Genomic DNA, 19,920 nt, shown 5'->3' with positions numbered 1-19,920 from the left:
GAAGTTATCACTGTAAAAAAATTCCTTAAAAGGTATCTAGTTGTACGGTCCCATAAAGGAAGAGTTGTTTGGGGTAGAATACTCAGATATTCTGAAGTATTCTACCAATTCCTCGTCGGAACTACTCTCAAGTTCTAAAAAAGATGTTGTTCGTCCAGTATTGGTGGTTGATCGGCTAAAATAGCTATACCTTATGGCCACTACCTCATTAGGAGCTTGGACGAACAGGAACTCGACTTTCCATGCATGCATCTTAGAGGTCTTATCCCAAGACGCTAGAAGGCCATGACGGTTACAGACACTAAACCAGGCTACCTCTACTATTTTTTGAACCTTAGATACATAGTGTATCTGAGTAAAGGCCGACAAAGAAGGAGAGACGTCCTTTAATTCACAATTCGCCAAAAAGGTTAAGATATTTTCCAAAGAGTTAGGGGCTAATTGGTTATGGCCGGTGCTATAGTAATGTGGCAATAGAGTAATGAAAGGGTGCAGGGGAAACCCTAGTCCCGGATCTAAAGCCAACCGAAAAACTACAAAGTGGCCAGAAGGAGCACTAAAAATGGTATCATCCTTACCCGGTAAGACAAAAGAATAGACCGGCATGGGAATGGCCGAAAAAAAGTGTCCTAAGGTCATTACCTACCCGTCCTGGCCAACCATTGTTGGCTAAAATAAACCTAGGGTCAGAAAGAGGACCCAATCCTCTTCTAATTTTAAAGGAAGTTGTGGAGGGGTCGTTCGAATCATTGGAGGGACCAAATTCACTTCCTACTTCGTTGACCTCTTCCACCTCTATGTCTCTCTTGGACGGATTGGTCTCAGAAGCCACTTGAATGGGTCTATCCTCCTGGACGCTTCAACGAGAAGAAGGTTCAGGAGCTGGTCTGACACTTTAGAATTCTACCAGTTGACGCCTCCATCTCAGAACTGGAGGCCAGGAGGTTTACTCCACGTCTAAGATGAGCGGTTTTCTTGACGCACACCATATTACCTTGCACAGGTAAAGATTGGGTCGTCTGATTTTGCCTTCCACGTCCTCAAAAATAAAATATATGACCGGCCAGAATAGGCCCAACTCTAGAATATGCTGAAGAAGGAAGGATATCCGTTCTAGTCTCAAGATTGACTCTTAGGCAGCCGAGATTGTTCGGCGAAGAAGAGGAGTCCATCTTTTGAATTTCAGAAAGAAAAGTAAAGAATAGAGAACAAAGAAGAAGGGGGATACCTGACGAGCTACTCGGACGATCGGTGAAGGTAACGAATTCTGGACGAGCACACTCTCTCTTTAGAAATACGGAAAAAAGGAAGAGTCTCTCTCTCTAAAGAAAATTCTCTCAAGGTGTGAAATAATCTAAGAAAAGACAAAAGATCATATGTATAGAGCGGTAAAAAAACCTACTCTTACGGTAAAATATGACTGTTGTACTTAAAAATCATTGGAAATTGACCGGTTGAGACCGGCAAAATGGCGCCTTTACCATTTTTTGAAAAACTAGGTGGTTCTCATAAGCTAAAAGAGATTTTTAACCGTCTTGGCGCCAAACAGTAAAAAACCTCTTTTAGGGGGAAATGTTGTAACCTGGCAATCAACAGTTTTTCTCTAGACACGTGGACTCATCTGGAACATCCATGTGTCCCCTATTTACATATAAAAAATTCCCATGCCTAAAGTAGAGTAGCTGAAGTACAAATCCCTATTCAACAAAAGTACCAGCGCATCTTCTCTTCTTGGTACACACTCAGGCCCAGGGTCTCAAAAGTGCACTAGGGTACGATTGGATGATTGTACGTCCCAATCATTGCTTGCCACGTGTTACGCTCATATTACTTAGCCAATTAGGAACCCTTAAATTAGGGTGACCTTAAGGTACATCAATCACTCCAAACACTATAATTAGGCCTTGAAATTAGGAGAAAGGTACGTTTTTCAGAGCAGTGTACTATTACTTTGTCCCAATTCTCTCTTTCTCTCTCTAAACTTTCCTTATTACTCCTAATACATGACTTAAGCTTTGGAGGGAAAGCCATCACCCAAACCTCCAGTTGGGTCCATTTTTGCAGGTTTTGGAACGAAGCTCTAATTCGGGATCTTTTGACCAGGATATTATTGCACAAGTCTTCATCTAAAGAACTTGTTGTGGAATAGCCGTATATTTACTAGTAAAGTACTAAGTAACAGAACCAAAGATTGAGTTCATTGATGAGGGTACGATTATGGTCAGGTATCAAACTTTACTTAATAGGATTCATGTCGATGAATACAGAATCCCTCACTTTGACCGAGGTTAAGAAAATCGAAAGTCAAAGTAGTTTGTGTCGGGACAGAGAATAATTCTAGATGCTCTACAATCTAGAAGCAGCCTATATGCCGCCAATTTCTACAAAACAAAGTTATTCTGCAAGACGATAGACACAAGCAATTTGATTAGCATGTAAAAGATGTTAGTAGAAAGATGTTAGTGAGACACTATATGCAAGGTCAGGATTATAAATGCCTAAGAGAGATAGATTGATGAACATTATGCAAGGTCAGGATTACACAAAACTAAGAGAATTGAATTGATAAAGATCGACTGATATTCGTAAAACTATTTTGATAAAAACATGACTAAGAGACTGGTCACGTGCTTCATATATATTTGCTTAAAAAGCTAGTCACATATAAGATACACTCTCGTCTCAACTCAGGATTAAGAGAGCAATGTCATGGTTGGGTAGGTTTACTTATGACTGAGATCCAACACTTTCGCGGAGAAAGCTTTTTGAAGGTACGAAGCATAAGCCCTCGAGGGTGGTCCTATGCATAGAACAAGTGCTCGTAGGGCAAGGACAAGAATTTATAGTGGTTCTATAGAATAGCCATGCTTATGCAAAAAATTAATTTTATTATAATGTATAGAAATAGTATGAATCACATTTTTCGAGTTTCACCTACTTATCAAAAATTAGATTTTGATTCCTCCCCATTGAAGTCACCGAATTGTAGTATATTTTTATTGCCTACGATGGATGAACATGAATTGTAAAGGTTTTAGTTTTAAATTTGTTTGCAAAAAGAACTCACCAACAAGTCTTTAAAGGAATATTTATAAAACTAATTAGATTTTTGAGAAACCGTAGGGACTTATCAGATATAGATTCCAGTCATGATTATAATTGGCCAATGAACCAAAGATTATGTTCGGGGGTGAAGGAACGAATATGATCATGAATCAAATTTTCGTACATTATTCGCCTTGATTATTTTTAGACATAGAGAGTATCATTTACCAAACAAATTGTAAAGTCATCAATATTCATCTATTGCACGGGGTTGAAAACTAGTTAGTGTACATTATTAAAACGCGTAGACATAAACCAAAGAATAATATTTGCAAAAAATTCTTGGAACTCTCAACCTTTCACTTTATAAGTTATTAACCAACCACACCAAGCTGTAAATTATAATTGTGATATAATACTAACCTTAAAAAATATACATAATTCCTTCATTTCTTTTATAGTGGAACATAGAGAAAGTGGTAAAGTACCAAAAAGGCTAGAGAGAAAAAGTTGGGATCACAATTCCACAAGAAAATTAGATGAATTAACAAAAAGAGTTTTCCTCCTTTAATTTTAAGATTTGTGAGTTATAATGAGAAGTTAGACAAGTTAAGTAAAAAGGAGTTGAAATCAAAGGAAGTTTTTTTCCACTTTAAGTAATATGACTATCTCTACCGTAGTATATAAGCTAACCTTTGAAGAGTTTGTTGTCTACCTAAAATAGCTAAAACTTCGTTAATTTTTTTCGCTATAGTAAAATTAATATAAATTTATACTATGACTATTGTTCATGTCGTTATAACTTAAAGCACACGTTACATGCATTTGAATCTAATTCTTAGTAAGAAAAATGACTCTTATAAAAATAAACAAAGAAATAATTTTGTGTTGTTAAATTACATTGGGCCCAACAGCTAGTTACCTTAAGTCGCTAGATTGAAAAACAAAAGGGACGTCTTACAAGAAATCCATTAAAAAGACAAGACCTTTCACCCTATATCTTGATAGAAAACCCTAACGACTCTAGTTGTTCCTCCGTCGCGACGGTGCTTCTCCTTTGCTATGGCTGAGGAGATTGCCGATTTCTGCTAGAAATTATGCATAAATGACGAGAAGGAAATAGTTATGGACATTAATTCTCCTCACCCAAACATTGAAAACATGAAACTTTCAAAAGGTGTTGTTGCTGACGGATAGATCATATAATATGGAAGCTTTTAAGCATACCATAATTATGGTGTGGGCCCTTGTTTGCGGCATGGTCATTCGACTGTTGAGCCCTAATCTTTATACCACCTTCTGATTCTTTCATTTGAGGGATATGGCAAAGGTTCTTGATGGGCATCCCTAGTGCTTTGACAATATGTTGGTACTCTCAAAAGAAGCGGATGGCGACGAGCAACACGATAAGGTATCAATCACACATTCACCTTTTTGGGTTCATTTAAAGAACCTTCCTTTTATATTGATCGGATAATATTATTAGACCTTTGATTGGTAACATGGGTGAAAAAGTAGAGGTGGAGGAGGATGTATTGAGGATAGGTCGGCATTGGCGAGTTAGAGTGATATTAGATGTTACCAAATCATTACATAGGTACAGGAAAATCGAGGATAATAAGGGGAAGGAATCACAAATTGATTTTGCTTATGAAAGACTTCATTTTTTTGTTTTGCCTGTGGAATAATGGGCCACTCTCAGAGATATTGCCATGGTGTTTTGGAGGAGGATAGGAAATCGATGGATTGGAGTACAACCTTGAAGGCAACTCCAAGAAATGTAGAATGAAAGAAGTTGCAGAGGAAGAGAAATACAAAATTATTAAGAAAATACTCCCCCCCCCCCCGAATCATTGAAAAAAGCGGAGAACAAAATGATTTGCATTAATGACCCACCAAACTCACATGTTGCCACTCCCACCTTTAAGCATCACACCATCATTGGCTGTGAAAGTTAACCCCCACTTACAATAAACCCCCCTCTATTACCTCAAAGTTCCCACCCCACCCTGCTACCTCACCTTTCCCATCTTGATCCAGTCAAAACCTCTACAAACCCCCACCCTGACATCTCTATCTCTCCATAAAGAAACCATGCCACCTCAACAAAGCCCAAAACCGGATGTCTTTGTATTCACAAGCATGAAGGGAGCTGAAGTTGCTAAAGCTCAATCTTGGAAGCGTCTTGCTCGTGGTAATATGAAGGATAAAGGCGTGACTTAAGTATTAGAACATGGAGATGTAGCGTGATGATGTTTCTCTAAAACGTGCATAAGAAGAAGTTGTTGACATGGAATTTGTAGGTAGTGAGGGTGTATGAAGCACACTAGGCTGAGCACAACTCATGAAGTTGATTTCAAATTCCCGCCGGAGTTTGGCGAGCTCCAAACCCATCAAGCATCATGAGTATCATATGTTGGAACTACCAAGGGATGGGCAACCCTTGGTCAATTCGTCAGCTCCGGTGATGGAGCGATTTTCACAAGCCTAACATTATTTTTTTGTGTAAATGATCAATAAAATGGAAGCTGAAATTTTGAAGTGAAATTTAGGCTACAAAAATGCGCTTGGTGTAGTTAGTACAAGTAAAGCAGATGGGTTATGCTTGTATTGGAGTGAGAATGTAAAATTTTCACTTATTTCTTTCTCTAGAAATTATATTTTTGGGAATGTGGAGGATGGTGAAATTTCTTGGCACTTTGTTGGTGTGTATGGGTGGGAAAAAAAGGAGGAGAACATATGACATAAAATCTTCTTCGTTTCTTATGTGAGGAGTCCCCTTTGCCGATCATTCTCTGAGGTGATTTCGATGAAATTCTAAGTTATGATGAGAAAGAAGATGCTTCTGAACGGGTTACACGTGAAATGCTTAGGTTTTGTGCGGTCATTGAGGAGTTTGCCCTCCGAGATTCGGGTTATAGTGGCACTTGGTATACTTGGGAGCATGGTCTTGCTATCGAGACCCGGATTTGTGAACGTTTAGACCATTTCATATGCTCTGGTACATTGCTGGACTTATTTCCCGATACATATGTTAACCATCTTCTCTGTTACAAGTCGAACCACACATTTATCTTAACCAAAATAAACCATGCAGCACAGACAATAAATAAAGAAGCATGGGTTCAAATTTGGAACATCATGGCTCTTAAACGAGAGTTGTGAAGGCATTGTTCATGAGGTGTGGGCTAGCTCTGTTGGTGAAGATATTACTATGCATGTTGGGTCAATGGCTTGCAATTTGGTGGTGTGAAATTCAATAAAACTTGTGAGCATCAAGTAGAAAAAGAATTACATGAAATTCAAAAGCTCCCAATTTCTAAGGAGAATTGTAATACTTGTGCAGAAATTGAAAAGAAGGTTGATGATTTGAATGAAAAACATGAAGCTTATTGGTATTTGGGATCTAGAGTAGCGGAAGTATGTGATGAAGACAAGAATACTTCATACTTTCACCATAAAGCTTCACAAAGGAGAAAACGGAATTATATCAAGGGTTTGTTTGATGATCAGGGGCATTGGTGTGATAAGGAGGAGAAGGGGGAAAGCATTTTTACAAGCTACTTTAGCAATATTTTCACTTCTTCTCCCTCTGAGCAAAGTATTAGGGATGTGCTACGCTATGTTACTCCCATCGGCCATTTGACTGTAACTATGAGCTTCTTCGACCTTTTTAATATGAAAAGATGAGATACATGGAGCTCTACAACATATACACCTTTGTAAACCCCCTGTGCTTAATGGTATGCATGCTATCTTATATCGAAGAGTCTGACATTTTGTGGGTGATGATGTTACTAATTTATTAGTAATATCCTTGATTATTCTATTTCTCATGCTAGTGTAAATAGAACTAACATTTCTTTGACTCCTAAAGTCAAAGAGCCTACTAACGCTACTGAATTCCGTCCCATTACTTTGTGTAACGTGCTCTATAAACTAGTTTCTAAAGCAATTATGATCAGATTGAAGGAGTTTATGCCTTTTATTGCTACAGAGAACCATAATGCCTTTGTTCATGGTCGGCTCATAACAGATAATGATATTATTACTATGGAAGTTTTTCATTCTATGAAGCATCGTTTCCGTGGTAGGAAAGGCACTGTTGCTATGAATTTTGACATGAGTAACTCTTCTTTTATGATTGAATGGGTTTTCTCAGGAAGCTTCTTTTGACTATGGGTTTTGATGGGTGTTGGGTCAATTTGATTATAAATTGTGTATCTTCAGTCTCCTATGCCTTCATTATTAATGGAGGTGTATGTGGTTAAGTTACACATGCTAGAGGGCGTCGATAAGGACACCCTTTATCTTCGTATTTATTTATTTTGATTGATGATGCTTTCTCTAAAATGACACATAGTAAAGTTAAGGAGAGATTGATTGATGGCGCCAAGTCAGTCATAGTGGTCCAGAAATTTCACATATCTTTTTATAGATGAAAAGTCTCCTTTTCATTAGAGCCATCCAACAGGAATGTGCATAAATAGTTGATATACTCAACAAATATGAATGATGCTTACAAAAAATGGCAACTTGGGCGCTTACAGTATAATGGTGACTTGGGCGCTTAAAAAGAATGGTGACTACTTTGTCAAGACGACCTACATGCTTGAGGAAGGAGGGAATCTTGATCTTTTTTCATCAAGCTTGGGTTGATATTTTAAACCCGAAGGCTATCCCAAAAGGCGACATTGACTTTGGAGAATTTGCACTAACTTCTTCTCAATTCGAGCTCTCCTCCAGCCCGCCATCACCATTTCATTGAGGACGCTGCATGTCCTTGGGGGTGTGGGGAGGATGAAACTATGGCACATGCCATTTCTGAACGTCCTCATGTGGTGGAGATCTGAAAGGCATGTGGTTGTGTTTCCCTTTTTGCGCAAGCCATAACTTTGAGAATGTGTGAACTTGTTGTGTCTTACAATAAATCGATCCAAGTGAGACAAAAAGATATGTCTCTTGCTTGGGTGCTGGGGGGGGGGGGGGAGGGGATAAGCTGGTTTTTATCGAGGACATCACACCCCAACGTGTGATTATTGATCAAGTTGCAAGGCTCTTCGAAGAGTAGGGTCGATACACTAAGCAAATCTACCACTACGCTTGCGTAGGTTCTTCGCCCACTATTCTTAAAACATGGGCTGCTCCTCCAGCTGCAGTTATTAAACTCAATGCAGATGCATCACTGTCAATGGATTGCTGGGCTGGCATCGAGGTCATTGCTCGTAAATCAGGCAGTCAGGTACTTTTTGCAGCCACCCGTCAGGTGAAGGCTTTCTAGACGCCTGAAATAGCTGAAGTTAAGGCTGTTGCTTTTGCGGTTCGGCTCGGTTGACACTATGGTCTTGGAGAGGCTATATTGCAATCAGATTGTCAAGTTGTGATCAACCAACTCTCGAAGCATGCCTCTATTTCTTTCGAATCTTGATTTTATCTTGAATAATATTTTTTCGGTTAGTAATTCGTTTAAACAACTTTCTTGGTCTTTATTAAAAGAGATGGTAACTTTGTTGCTTATCATTTAGTAAAGCTAGTTCATTTTAAAGTTGAACAAGTATGAAAAATTAGTATCCTATAAAAATGGCTCCCTATATACTCAATGACATTTGTTGTTAAATCGATGCTAACTTCTTTTTTCTCCTTTTTAAAAAATTTACCTTAAGCTGAAAGGGCGAGCAAGGCGAGAATCATGTGGCAGCCGAATGGTTGGAACTAGGGGTGTTAACGAGCCGAACCGAGACCGAACATACCTAGGCTCAGCTCGGCTCGAGAATGAATGAATTCGAGCTCGACTCGGCTCGAAGCTCGTCGAGCCTAAAAAAATTAGGCTCGGCTCGAGCTCGAAACGAACAAAACCAGGCTCGGCTCGGCTCGAAGCTCGGCTCGAAGCTTGGCTCGTGAAATTAAAATTTTAAAAATTGAAAGAAAATTTAGCTTAACATTATCCAAGACTTTAGATATAACCCAATGTTTTGCCAAACTTTTTATAAGTATGGATGTCAGACTAATTTTCATTAAATAATGCAAGCCCAACAACCATACATTCTACTCCTATCTATACCCCATATATAATACAAGAGGTCCCTTATTACTCTTGCTTTCTCCCCGATGTGGGACTTTTAAAATCCCAACAAAGAAACTCACTTAGGCTCTATAGTGAGCAGCGAGAAAAAGAAAAAATGGGTGCTTTAGATTTTTCTATCATGCGCCTTTTATAGTTGGAGATATGAAGTTTTGGTTTTGCCTCATCGATGTGGGACTTATAAACCTTAGCTAAATAAGCTTAACATTATGTTTTGTCAAACTCTTCATAATTATGGATGTTAGGCTAATTTTCATTAAATATGACAAGCCCAAAAACCATCCATTAAATACAAAAGGTCCCTTGTTACTCTTGCTTCCTCCCCAATGTGGGACTTTCAAAATCCCAACAAAGAAACCCACTTAGGCTCTACAACGGGCACCAAGAAGAGATGGGTTGTAGTTGTTTTCCATATCATGCACATTTTATATTTGGAGATGTAAAATTTTGCTTTTGTCTCACCGATGTGGGACTTATAAAACTTAACTAAATAATTCACAATTCACAAACACTGTGCATTATTCCTCATATTCCCAATATGGGTAGAAGAAAGGTGATAGAATTATATATAATAAAAGAATTAATTTTATGCTAATCCAAGTTTCTAGGCTTTGCATATTTATTGATTGTCCAACATTATAAAATAAGACAAATCAAACAAGAATTATAATGAATTTAAAGGGTAATAAGATTATATAGGAAAAACAAAGTTGGTGTTTACTTTTTCTATCGATGTGGGACAATACTTTTTTACATAAAGCCTATCTTAGAACATTTTACGAACATGTTTGCGAACTTACGAGCCGAACTCTACTAGGCTCAGGCTCGGCTCGCTAAGGTCACGAGCCGATCTCGAACTCGAGTCGAGCCCTCCCGAGCCGAGCTTTGATCGAGCTTTGACCGAGCCGAGCTCGAACAGTTTGCGAGCCACCCTGGCTCATTAACACCCCTAGTTGGAACACTCTCACCTTCCAACCTCATGGTTGAGGTATTTGTGTGGATTTATGCTTGTGGGTATAAATCTCTAGTTTCCAATCTCTGGATGTTTTCTTATGAGTTGAGATCCCCCTCTTTGAGCGGTTTGGACCAGTTAATTACCGAATTAAAAAAAAAAAAAAAAGAAAGAAAGGGTGAGCAAGGTCTACATTCAGAATCCGACTACTTTACCAAAACTCCAACACGCGCCCACCCTCACATTCTACTTTTCCCACCTCTAAAATTTCGCACAACCACACCACAGCCCTTCGTTGTTCCTTCTCAGTGAGCACATCAACCTTTACCAACATTCCAGTCGACTCTACTAACTTTTATCAATTCCCTCCTCTTACCCATCATCTTCATTTCTCCTCTTAATTAATCAAAATCCAATTACCAATTACCAAAAGATATGACACTTTTATATTAATCAGCAGAATCAGAATAAAATGAGCCGGCCGGCGGTGCACCCGGTGGAAGCGCCGCCGCCATCAATCGAGAACGTGGGAGTACAACCAGGACCCAGAGTCAGAATGAAAGATCTTCAAGGCATGGCGGGTACACCTGGTGGTCTTGTGCTGCGTCTTTTTCAATCTTTCTTCGCTATTGGAGCTCTTCTTATCATGTCCACCACCTCCGATTTCCCTTCAGTTACTGCTTTTCGGTAATTTTTCCTTCTCATTATTGTTTTTTTGATTTTTTTTTTTCTGATTTAGTGATGGGTATGTGGGATTTTTTTGTGGGTATGTGGATTTTTTTTTTGGGTATGTGGTTTTTTTTCGTGGGTATGTGGAATTTTTTGTGGGTATGTGGAATTTGTTCAAGTTTCTAATTTTGGTGGGTACAAGTCGCATACTGTCTGATCTGCATGTTGTTGCTTTAAATGATTTTATTAATCTAATTTGTATATGTGGGTGAAGATTTCTTTTTTATTGGAAAGATTGGGGAGAATTGATGAATTATTCTATTGATTGGCTACAATAGAACCAATTTCTCACAGGTAGAGCTTTGATTTGTGGAAAACTAATTTGATTCACATTTGCATGCTCTTTGTAATTTTTGTATTGTTTTTTTGTTTTTTTTTTTTTTTTGGGGGGGGGGGGGGTCAACCTTGCATTGTTTTATTTTTGTGTGAATTGAATAGACTATGGAGGCTTATCGCGTTGCTGTCAAGGAAACAATCAACATGAGGATGGTACCATATTAATGGAACAAACTAGAAAATAGGTAACATTGGCAAAGGAGCCTATGATTACCACTTGTGACCCATTCCACTTGAGCTTATGTTTCTTATGAGGAAGATAGAATTGTATGAGGTTGGGATGAAGGCCATCTATGACATGGTCAGGCAACTTGTTTAATTGGAGGGAAATGAGCTATATTGTGAATTAGGGACTTTTTTTTTCCATTTTTTTGGGTCTGACGTTAAATTGAAAGAATGATTCTGATGTAAGTAGTTTTCTTGGAATTGAGTGGGGACTGGGGGTAAATTTCTTGTTATGTGAAGTGCGGTATTAGTTGGTTTTCTTCAAGATATCCATATCTACTGGACCTCTCTTTATAGTGTTATTTTGCTGTTATACTGTTCACAAATTGAAAGAAGAATGACAGAGCGTGGTGAGGGATTGCGATGCGATCATGTACAATGTTATTCCAGTTATTAGAGTGTTTCCTATAAGGTCAAGTGTGCTGTTAGGCATATATAAACTGTAAAATTTGGTAAAAAGGGTACATGTTACATGTCTCCCGATGCTTGCAGATGTATTGGTTGGGAAATGGACTTAAATATTGTCCTTTAGCTCAGTGGCAAAGGCTCATATGTCAAGAGTTTGCGCTTTGCATGTTATACAGGGAGAATCACATTTCGTCAGCTACAATTGTGCTTGTTTAGTTAGGTATAAATTGTTTTCCTTGGTGGGAAAAATTGGGTGTTGGCAATATGTGCTTTTCATAATCGGCAGGGGCTTATGCATTTGCTAACTCTACCGATAGAAAAGAATTGTGGTGTTGGTCATAGTGTTGAGAAATTACATATGGCGTGTTATGTCACGCTATGCGGCCATCTCGGTGTAAATTGAGAAATCGGAGAAGAATAATTTTCACTACATTATTGTTACTTACGGGGGCTTTTAATTTGCACAAGAGTAGGGGAAAAGAACCAAAAATGGGAAATGAGAGGAAAGGAGTCAAGAAAGGCAATTTTAATTTTTTTTTTGGTTGAAGAGGAAAAGGAATGCAATTTCATAAATAATGTTTGTTGCAATTTATTAGAATGTGAAACCAAAATATTTCAATACCAATGGAAAAAATTTCCAATGAAGAAGCCAAAGGCAGTCAAGAATGTTTCGAGGGCTGACATAAGATTGATTATTGTGGAGGTTTAGAATAAAAGCAAACATATCCTCATCGTTATAAAAAAATTGGGATGGAGGAAAAAAGGTCATTGCCTCATTCGATATGTCAATGCCGGTTGTCCGAACATCCCATAGAGTCGGTGGTGGTTTGTGTGTGCTGCTTGATTATTTTGGAGGTGCAATGTTTATAGTGTGCTTACCTTGGAGAACAAATGGGACTTTCCTGAAGTTTTTCCTCAGCTGTGCATGATAAACTTTCCTTTGCTAATATGATGGACTATGCTTATAAGTCGAGGAGTCAAAGAATACTGCTATTTGCCATTGCTTCTTTTGTGTGTCATACTTGCTGCTATCACCTATTTACAGCTCTTGATTTTTGGTCGTTCATAAATTGATCTGTAATGTCATATGGGACTTAGAGTCAGTGGACATCGATTAAACTCTGAGATATGATATGAGAATTAAATGACTGATTTGACAAATGGAACAAAATAGCATAGAGCTTCAGGTCCCTGGAGTGTAAAATGCCATTGGCTTATTCTAGCTTGTCGCCTCTTTTAGTTGTGGCTTCTCTTTATGCTTATGCATTCCTTCGATCTTTAGTCCTATTCATTTCTTGAACATATCACAAATTTTATGGGCTATGTGGCCTATTAGTTCGTACAGAGTGGTTGAGAGAGAGGATTTAAAATGCTGTTACGGTCGTCATTTTTACTGTTTCATGGGCCACAATCTCTTTTAAAGCAAGATAACTCACACTTGGAAACACTTTGCCTATTATCTCTATTTCTGCCCTATCTTAATTTAATTTTGTAAAGCTTGTGTATGTGTGTGTATTGTACTTATAGCAGGTAGTGTGCTAATGTTTCCGTTCTTGTCCTACAAATGAATCAAATCTTGTGTTGTTTGACATCGGTTAAATTCCTCACGTGTAAGGAAGAGTGAATTATATGTTTGGATTCTATTTGTAGCTTTGTGCATGTATTGTGACCTCTTCTTTTAACAGCTAGTGCATTGCAATGTAATTATGTTTGACTGTTCTGCTCCTCTGAAATTGAAACCAAAGAGGGTGTGAGGCAAATTCTTGAGTCAGATGTTTTGACTATGTCAGTCTGGAGGTGGATCTGTTTACAGTCCTGGTTGTCACATGCCACACCTGTTTTTTATTTTATTTTTATATTTCAGATTTCACCAATTTTTTTCTGTTTTCTTTCAAAGATTTCCAGATGCCAATTTTATAATATAAAAACCTTCGGTGCACTTTTATCCATGAATGAATACTTTGCTCCAGTGGTAAAGTTGATGTGGCAAGCTTGCCATGCTAGAACATTTTAGCAGTGATTTAAGCCTCGGCACAAGGCCTCTGATATTTTCTTTTTCTGTTTTTCTCCTTATACAATCAGTTTGTTTCAATCTTTCATCCTCCTTAAATTTTTTTAGGGCTTTCATCCTTATTAATTAATGCATCTTACTACCGCAATCTATCCGGTTGATGTCCAATTGAGTTCATGCCATGTTATATTTTCTCCTCCTCTTTATAATCAATCTCTTGATTTTATATATTTTTTCTTATGTCCGACTCGACATATTAGTTTTCTTAAAAAATGAATTTCTATATCACTTCCATTAAATATGATACTAAGATATTATTTTAAATATAAAATACTCTACTTTAATAATATAAAGTTTGAATGTCATTCAATTTCTCACCATCAATGAAATCATTACTTTATTGATCAATTTACAGTTTCTAATACACTCGATTTTATCGTATGTGCATTTGGCTCACCAAACGTTTTTTAATTTTATCTGGAGTCCAGATGCTAAATGAGCAGATAAACGAATGAGCATAAAATGGTATTGGTGTATGATGTGCAGTTGGTCACTTTACAGTATACACTTGGGAGTACACTGGATTCGTTAAATTTGTATACAAGGGTCTTTATGTACTTGGTTAATTTTTGTTGTTCTTATATAATAGATAGGACCCAAAATATTAGTGTACAAAGAGCATTTTACAGAATGAATTAAGTATAACTAAATCATGTAGTGATATACTGATATGGGAGGTTTACTTGGGTCGGTTGATTTTGGCGCCCCACCAAGTATCGTAGATCCGCCTGTGTCAGACTGTCAATTAGTTACAAAATAAAGTCAAACAAACTGCATAGAAAGTCGTCAGTTCCATAAAAAGGGAACTTTTTTCCCATTTACTTACGGCTGGTATGGTACGGATGCGTGCTATTCATGAAGAGCTGAATTATTGAACCAACTGGAGTTCGGATGAACCATGTTAATTTTAAGGCAACTGTTTTGGTTTATGTTAGTTAAATTATTGTCTGCCATCCATTTTAACCTTTCTGCTTGCTTGGAGTTCTGGGTCTTCCATGAGTTTGTTATTACTGTGATTGTTAGAAAAGATCCAATTTTGCTTTTGTGAAAGTATATTGTTACACAATGTGAAAAAGCTGACTAAGTTGACTGGAGTTAAATTCTTATGAATTGTGTACTTATTCTGGATGATCTACCATTTCAACCACCAATGTAGTGCAACTTATAGTACCTTTAAGAAGAATTGGGTTAGTGAGGCTTGAGGTATATTGAGCTTTCAAGGTTGTCTTAGAAGGTAAGTTAGAGAGGCTTTTATGATCTGTTTATTCAAGAGTATTAAATCTACTATATCAACAAATATTAAAGATAGATATGCGTTGCCGGCAGATTCATGGGAAAATCTTTCGACTCCACCCTAGCTTTCTTTAATTTAACTCGTGATTAGGAGCTATTGTTAAGCAAAATACAGAAACTCATTAGATAGGAGCCTCACCTTATAATTCTTTAAGAGAGAGTCCTTAGCTCTGGCTTAATTAAACCGTAATTCAGCTTGCCTCTTATTCATAATGAAACTGACTTGTATAAGGTTATAATAAGCTTATTAGTGCCTAACAGAAATAGATGCACAAATGCAGGAGAATAAAGTTCCCCTATTGTAATACCTACTAAATGGTTCCGCTTATTTAAGAGAATATGTTATGAATCAAGTAAGCGAGTAGGTGGTTTGATTATCATATCTTCAATTTCCTTTTCCAGCTTCTCTAGCAACTGACTTTCCCGCTTTGCTCCTTGCTGCTTATGTTAAGGCCATACTAGTGTGGGGCTGTAGAAAAGAGGAAGAACATACTCTGTCACGAATGTTCATTAAAGATCATATAGCTTAAATGTTTTTGTCAAATCTACTTAATGTACTTTTTGCAATAAACTTCAGTGCTTTCTTTTATCTGACGTAATTGTGTTCTAATACGAGATCAGCAAGATTCTGGATTATTTTAATAACACAGGGTGTTTATCTGTGCTACCAGCTACCTCGTTGCAGCTTCTGGCTTGCAGATTATCTGGAGCCTTTCACTGGCGGTCCTTGATATATATGCTATATTAGTCAAACGTAGATTCCGCAATCATCAAGCTGTCAGCTTTTTTGCTGCTGGCGATGGGGTAAGATGATGTATATGATGTCAACTTCTGGCAGTTTGTTTGTATAATGCTGCATGTTTGCATGTATTTCTTTTCTTGATGAGCATTGGAATTGACTAGTAGAATTTTCTTTACACTTTATTTTCTGGAAGCCTGTTAGATTGGTTTTTCTTTCCCTTTGTGATTATCAGAGAATCATCTATGGCCACTTTTTTGAGACATGCATTTTTACTTGGATTAACTTCTGTAAAATCATGTACCATAATTAAAGCATTCAGCTTCTAAGAACTTTTACTTGCATATATAGAAAGAAATCTCTAACAGCTATTAGTGTCAATAATTCTTCTTGTCATGTGCAAATGTTTTTTAAACTCAATTGCTGTATGAAGACTGAAGAGTGATCCGGTCTCCACTCTTAATTGGAGATATCTGATACAGAACTATTAGCGGCGTAAGAACATAGCAGAAAACTGTCATTTATAAGGTTTGGTGGCTATCTTTGCTTGTTGGACATGCTTCTAATAATTGCGAAGCACAAGGTTTGGTAAAAAATGGCTATGATTACAATATGGGTTTCTTGGAGGGAAAGGTGTAGTGGGGTCTTTGATAAGGTGGATCCTAACATAGCACATTCTAGCAGTGTTAACAAAATGGAAACAGTTGTGAACACAATTCAATCTGGCATTACCAGATAATTGCATTCCTCACCACAGTATTCCAAGTTAAATGTGGACGCACCACCAAATTGGACAGTGGGATATTGGAGTGGTGATTGGCAATGATATTGGGTATGTAATAGCTCTGGGGCTGCGGCTGGTATAAGTTATGAGGATGATTTTTGTCTTCAGGATAGTGATGGCTGTTAGGTTTGGGCTCCCCCCACAAGAGTTTTTGTGTTCGAAAGCTAGTCCCAGTGACAGTAATGTACTTTTAATACCTTAGCTCAAGAACTGGAACAAGGGTTATAGGTACTTTTGTGTTCTGATTCTGGATGTAAATTTGATTGAATCTTTTCTCTCGTGCGATTTATCCTATATGCATAGGGAAGGTAATAGAGGAAGTTTTCACGCTTGCAGAAGGGAGGGCGTGGCTTTATGAATTTCTAAATGATGCATGGTCTTTGTAATGGATGATATTGCTATGTGCTTAACAGATTTTGAGCCTTGGTTTTGATCAGGGGAAAAAACTGATGGTTGCCTTTTTTTTTTTTTTTGCTCGAGTCTAGAGACTTGATAAACACCGTCAAATTTAACCTTCTTTCCGACAAATTCTCATAAATAGTCCGACCTTCTCATTACCTTACAAATATAGTCCCACTAATATAGTAGTGCATAACATGAGACTCTGAAGCATTCGTATTATTTGGCTAGTATCGCTTAAGAAGTGAATACATTAATGCTCTTAAACAATTGATTGAAGTGAAAATTGCTTTAGGATGGCTATAAGAACAACGTTATCATACGAGTTTAATTGTTAGGCATTGGCCATTTAGTATGGATCATATTAGGAAGATGAGGTAAAAATGAATTGAGATGGATGTGTAGGAACACGTTATGAGATAGAAATTGGAATGGAATAATATTTGGAAGACGGTTGGATTTGTGGATATTGAGTTAGCTTGGACATGTGAAACATCGACCAAATGATTCACTGGGAGCGGAGAGTTAGGATCATGGAGCTTTCAGAAGTTGAGGAAGGTGAAAGATGTCTTGAATGGAGGGTAATATGAATGATCAGAAGATATTATAATTAGGTCTGTGGGAACTTGAAAAATTTTAAAAAGCAAAATGGAGGTAAGGATCTACAGTTGTTGTAGTTAAAATCCGGTGGCTGTCATTTAGTTTAATTGCTCTTTAGTTATGGAAAAAGCTCCTATGCAATTGTAGGTTTAAGCTAAATGGGCTTCTTTTGTAATTGTGTGGGTAAGGCTGCATGCATTTGACAGTCTCCCCATTTCATCAATGCTTGGTAGTACCATCAAAGGCAATGATAGGTTCCTTGCCCCTTTTCATCAACACCCCCTCCCCTGAGGGGCCAAAATATTCACACATTGCTGAGGGTTCAACGAATTTTCTTATGAATTCTTTTTGTTCCAAATTTTAACTTAATCATATTCGTTTGCAGATCACTTCTACCCTCATATTTGCTGCAGCATGTGCATCTGCGGGCATCACTGTCCTCATTGGCAATGATCTGGGTAGCTGTTCAAAGAATCACTGTGCTCAATTTGAAACTTCGACAGGCATGGCTTTCATGACTTGGTTTGCTGCTTTACCTTCTTTTTTATTGAATTTCTGGTCATTGGCTTCTCGATGACGAAATTGGAGTCTGGTAAGAAGTCATATTAAATCGCCTCTGAGGAACACAAGTCCATTCATGCCTGGACCATATGTGTATAGCTTTATGTATATTGTGGTCGAATCTGCTATTTTTGAAGATACAGTTTTGTGGGTTTTTGCCTTTTTGGTTTAGGTTTCCTGCGAGTTGGAGGTAAATGTTGGTTGGAAATTTGTAGTGCTTTTTGATCTGTGTTATCAATGTTATGGAAAGTAATGCGATCCTTTTGTCAATGGGATATCGAAATGTTATCATTGTGTAAGAAGGTTAACTATCTTGGACGAAAATTGCAAATAGGAAGCTGCACTAGAGAATAGAGAGCACACAACATTTTGTGGACCTGTCTCAAAACGACAGTCAGTAATGCACTCGCTCTGTTTGATTTTGAGGAAAATTGTCAGAAAATGATTTTATCCCATTTTCCGTTGTTTGGTTGAAAAAGGAATTAGAAAAGAAAAATGAAGGTGGATATGTTTTACATCCCTTTCTAAACATTTTCCTCTAAATTGAAGGAAAAGCTTTTGCTCCACTCTCTCATTCCCATCAAGTCTCTAAATTTGGGGTTTTCTTCACTGTATCTAAAAAAGACTAGAAATAATAAAACAATCAAGGTTAGCAAAATAAGAATATTACATTGCAAGTAAATATACAAAAATCAAGTGGGGAACGATAATAAGTATGGGTGCATCTTATTGCGCTCATGCATGGGTTATAACGTATGCATAAGCCTATGCATAAGAAGCAGAATATTAGGAGCAGTGAAATAGATAAATTCAAGAAATTACTTCTTCCGTTTCGTTTTAAATGCAATAAAAGAATATTTTATATCTCACAAATAATATCCCTTTGTTGCATTTAAAACGAAATGGAGGAAGTACCTTCATTAAACATTTGAATTATTGTAGAGTATTTGGAGCAATGAAAAAGATTATTTCAAGAAATTATGTACCTTCATTAACCATTTGATAGTATTCTAGTCTTATTTCAGAGCAATGCACTTTCAAATAAAATTGTCTTCTCATGGTTGTTGATTTTTTTTTTTACAATTCCAGTGTAGGGTCCTTAATTGCTCTTTCTAGCTTTAATAGCTAGATCGTGCGCTTTTGAGACGTCACTTCTCTTAACGTACTTACAACAAACGAAATCAAAATTATTAGCTATTTCAATGATGCTATTTGTAATAACTAACTAGTTATTAAGCCCGGACTATGCCCCGGGTAAGAATTTTTTTTATTTATTAATATAATACTTTAGGATAATAACACTAAATACAACTTAGCCTAGTGGTCAAAATTTTAGTATACGTACTTGAGGTCTCGGGATCAAACCCTATACTATGCAATTTCTTAATTTTTTTTTATTGTACATCGATTACATGAACTAAAACTCCATAGGAAGAGCGCCACGTGGCACAGTTTCTTCTTCTCGCGCGCCTTTTAATATATTAGTATAGATATATTTAGTCTCTAGGTCGGCTTGACCTCCATTCATCAAAGCTTTAACTAGCTCACTTCTCATGGTTGTTGATACCTACAAATATTGCACACAACATGCTAATATGCTATACACATTAAACGTATAGGTAGTATCAAAGACTACAACATCCCCATATTTTATGGTATTAATCAACCGATTCAGTCGGACACCAAAACATATGTC

General features: G+C 37.4%; 1 protein-coding gene across 1 annotated transcript; it reads left to right on the top strand.

Annotated features, from left to right (window-relative positions):
* The first annotated feature begins 10,168 nt into the window (after positions 1 to 10,168).
* On the top strand, positions 10,169 to 18,494 carry LOC104903236 (CASP-like protein 5A2). The gene is made up of 3 exons (XM_010691244.4): positions 10,169 to 10,766; positions 15,813 to 15,945; positions 18,049 to 18,494. Exons 1-3 carry the CDS (start codon positions 10,552 to 10,554, stop codon positions 18,238 to 18,240), a joined length of 540 nt encoding a protein of 179 aa, XP_010689546.1. The 5' UTR covers positions 10,169 to 10,551; the 3' UTR covers positions 18,241 to 18,494.
* The last annotated feature ends 1,426 nt before the right edge of the window (positions 18,495 to 19,920 follow it).

This window comes from Beta vulgaris, chromosome 9 (assembly GCF_026745355.1).
Source record: "Beta vulgaris subsp. vulgaris cultivar EL10 chromosome 9, EL10.2, whole genome shotgun sequence".
Classification (NCBI taxonomy): Eukaryota; Viridiplantae; Streptophyta; class Magnoliopsida; order Caryophyllales; family Amaranthaceae; genus Beta; species Beta vulgaris.
This window is presented reverse-complemented; position numbering and strand designations above follow the sequence as displayed.

Coding starts and splice junctions, on each gene's coding strand:
- LOC104903236 (XM_010691244.4), top strand. CDS start 10,552: ATGAGCCGGCCGGCGGTGCACCCGGTGGAAGCGCCGCCGCCATCAATC. Junction 10,767..15,812: donor CCTTCAGTTACTGCTTTTCG/GTAATTTTTCCT, acceptor CTGTGCTACCAG/CTACCTCGTTGCAGCTTCTG. Junction 15,946..18,048: donor TTTTTGCTGCTGGCGATGGG/GTAAGATGATGT, acceptor ATTCGTTTGCAG/ATCACTTCTACCCTCATATT.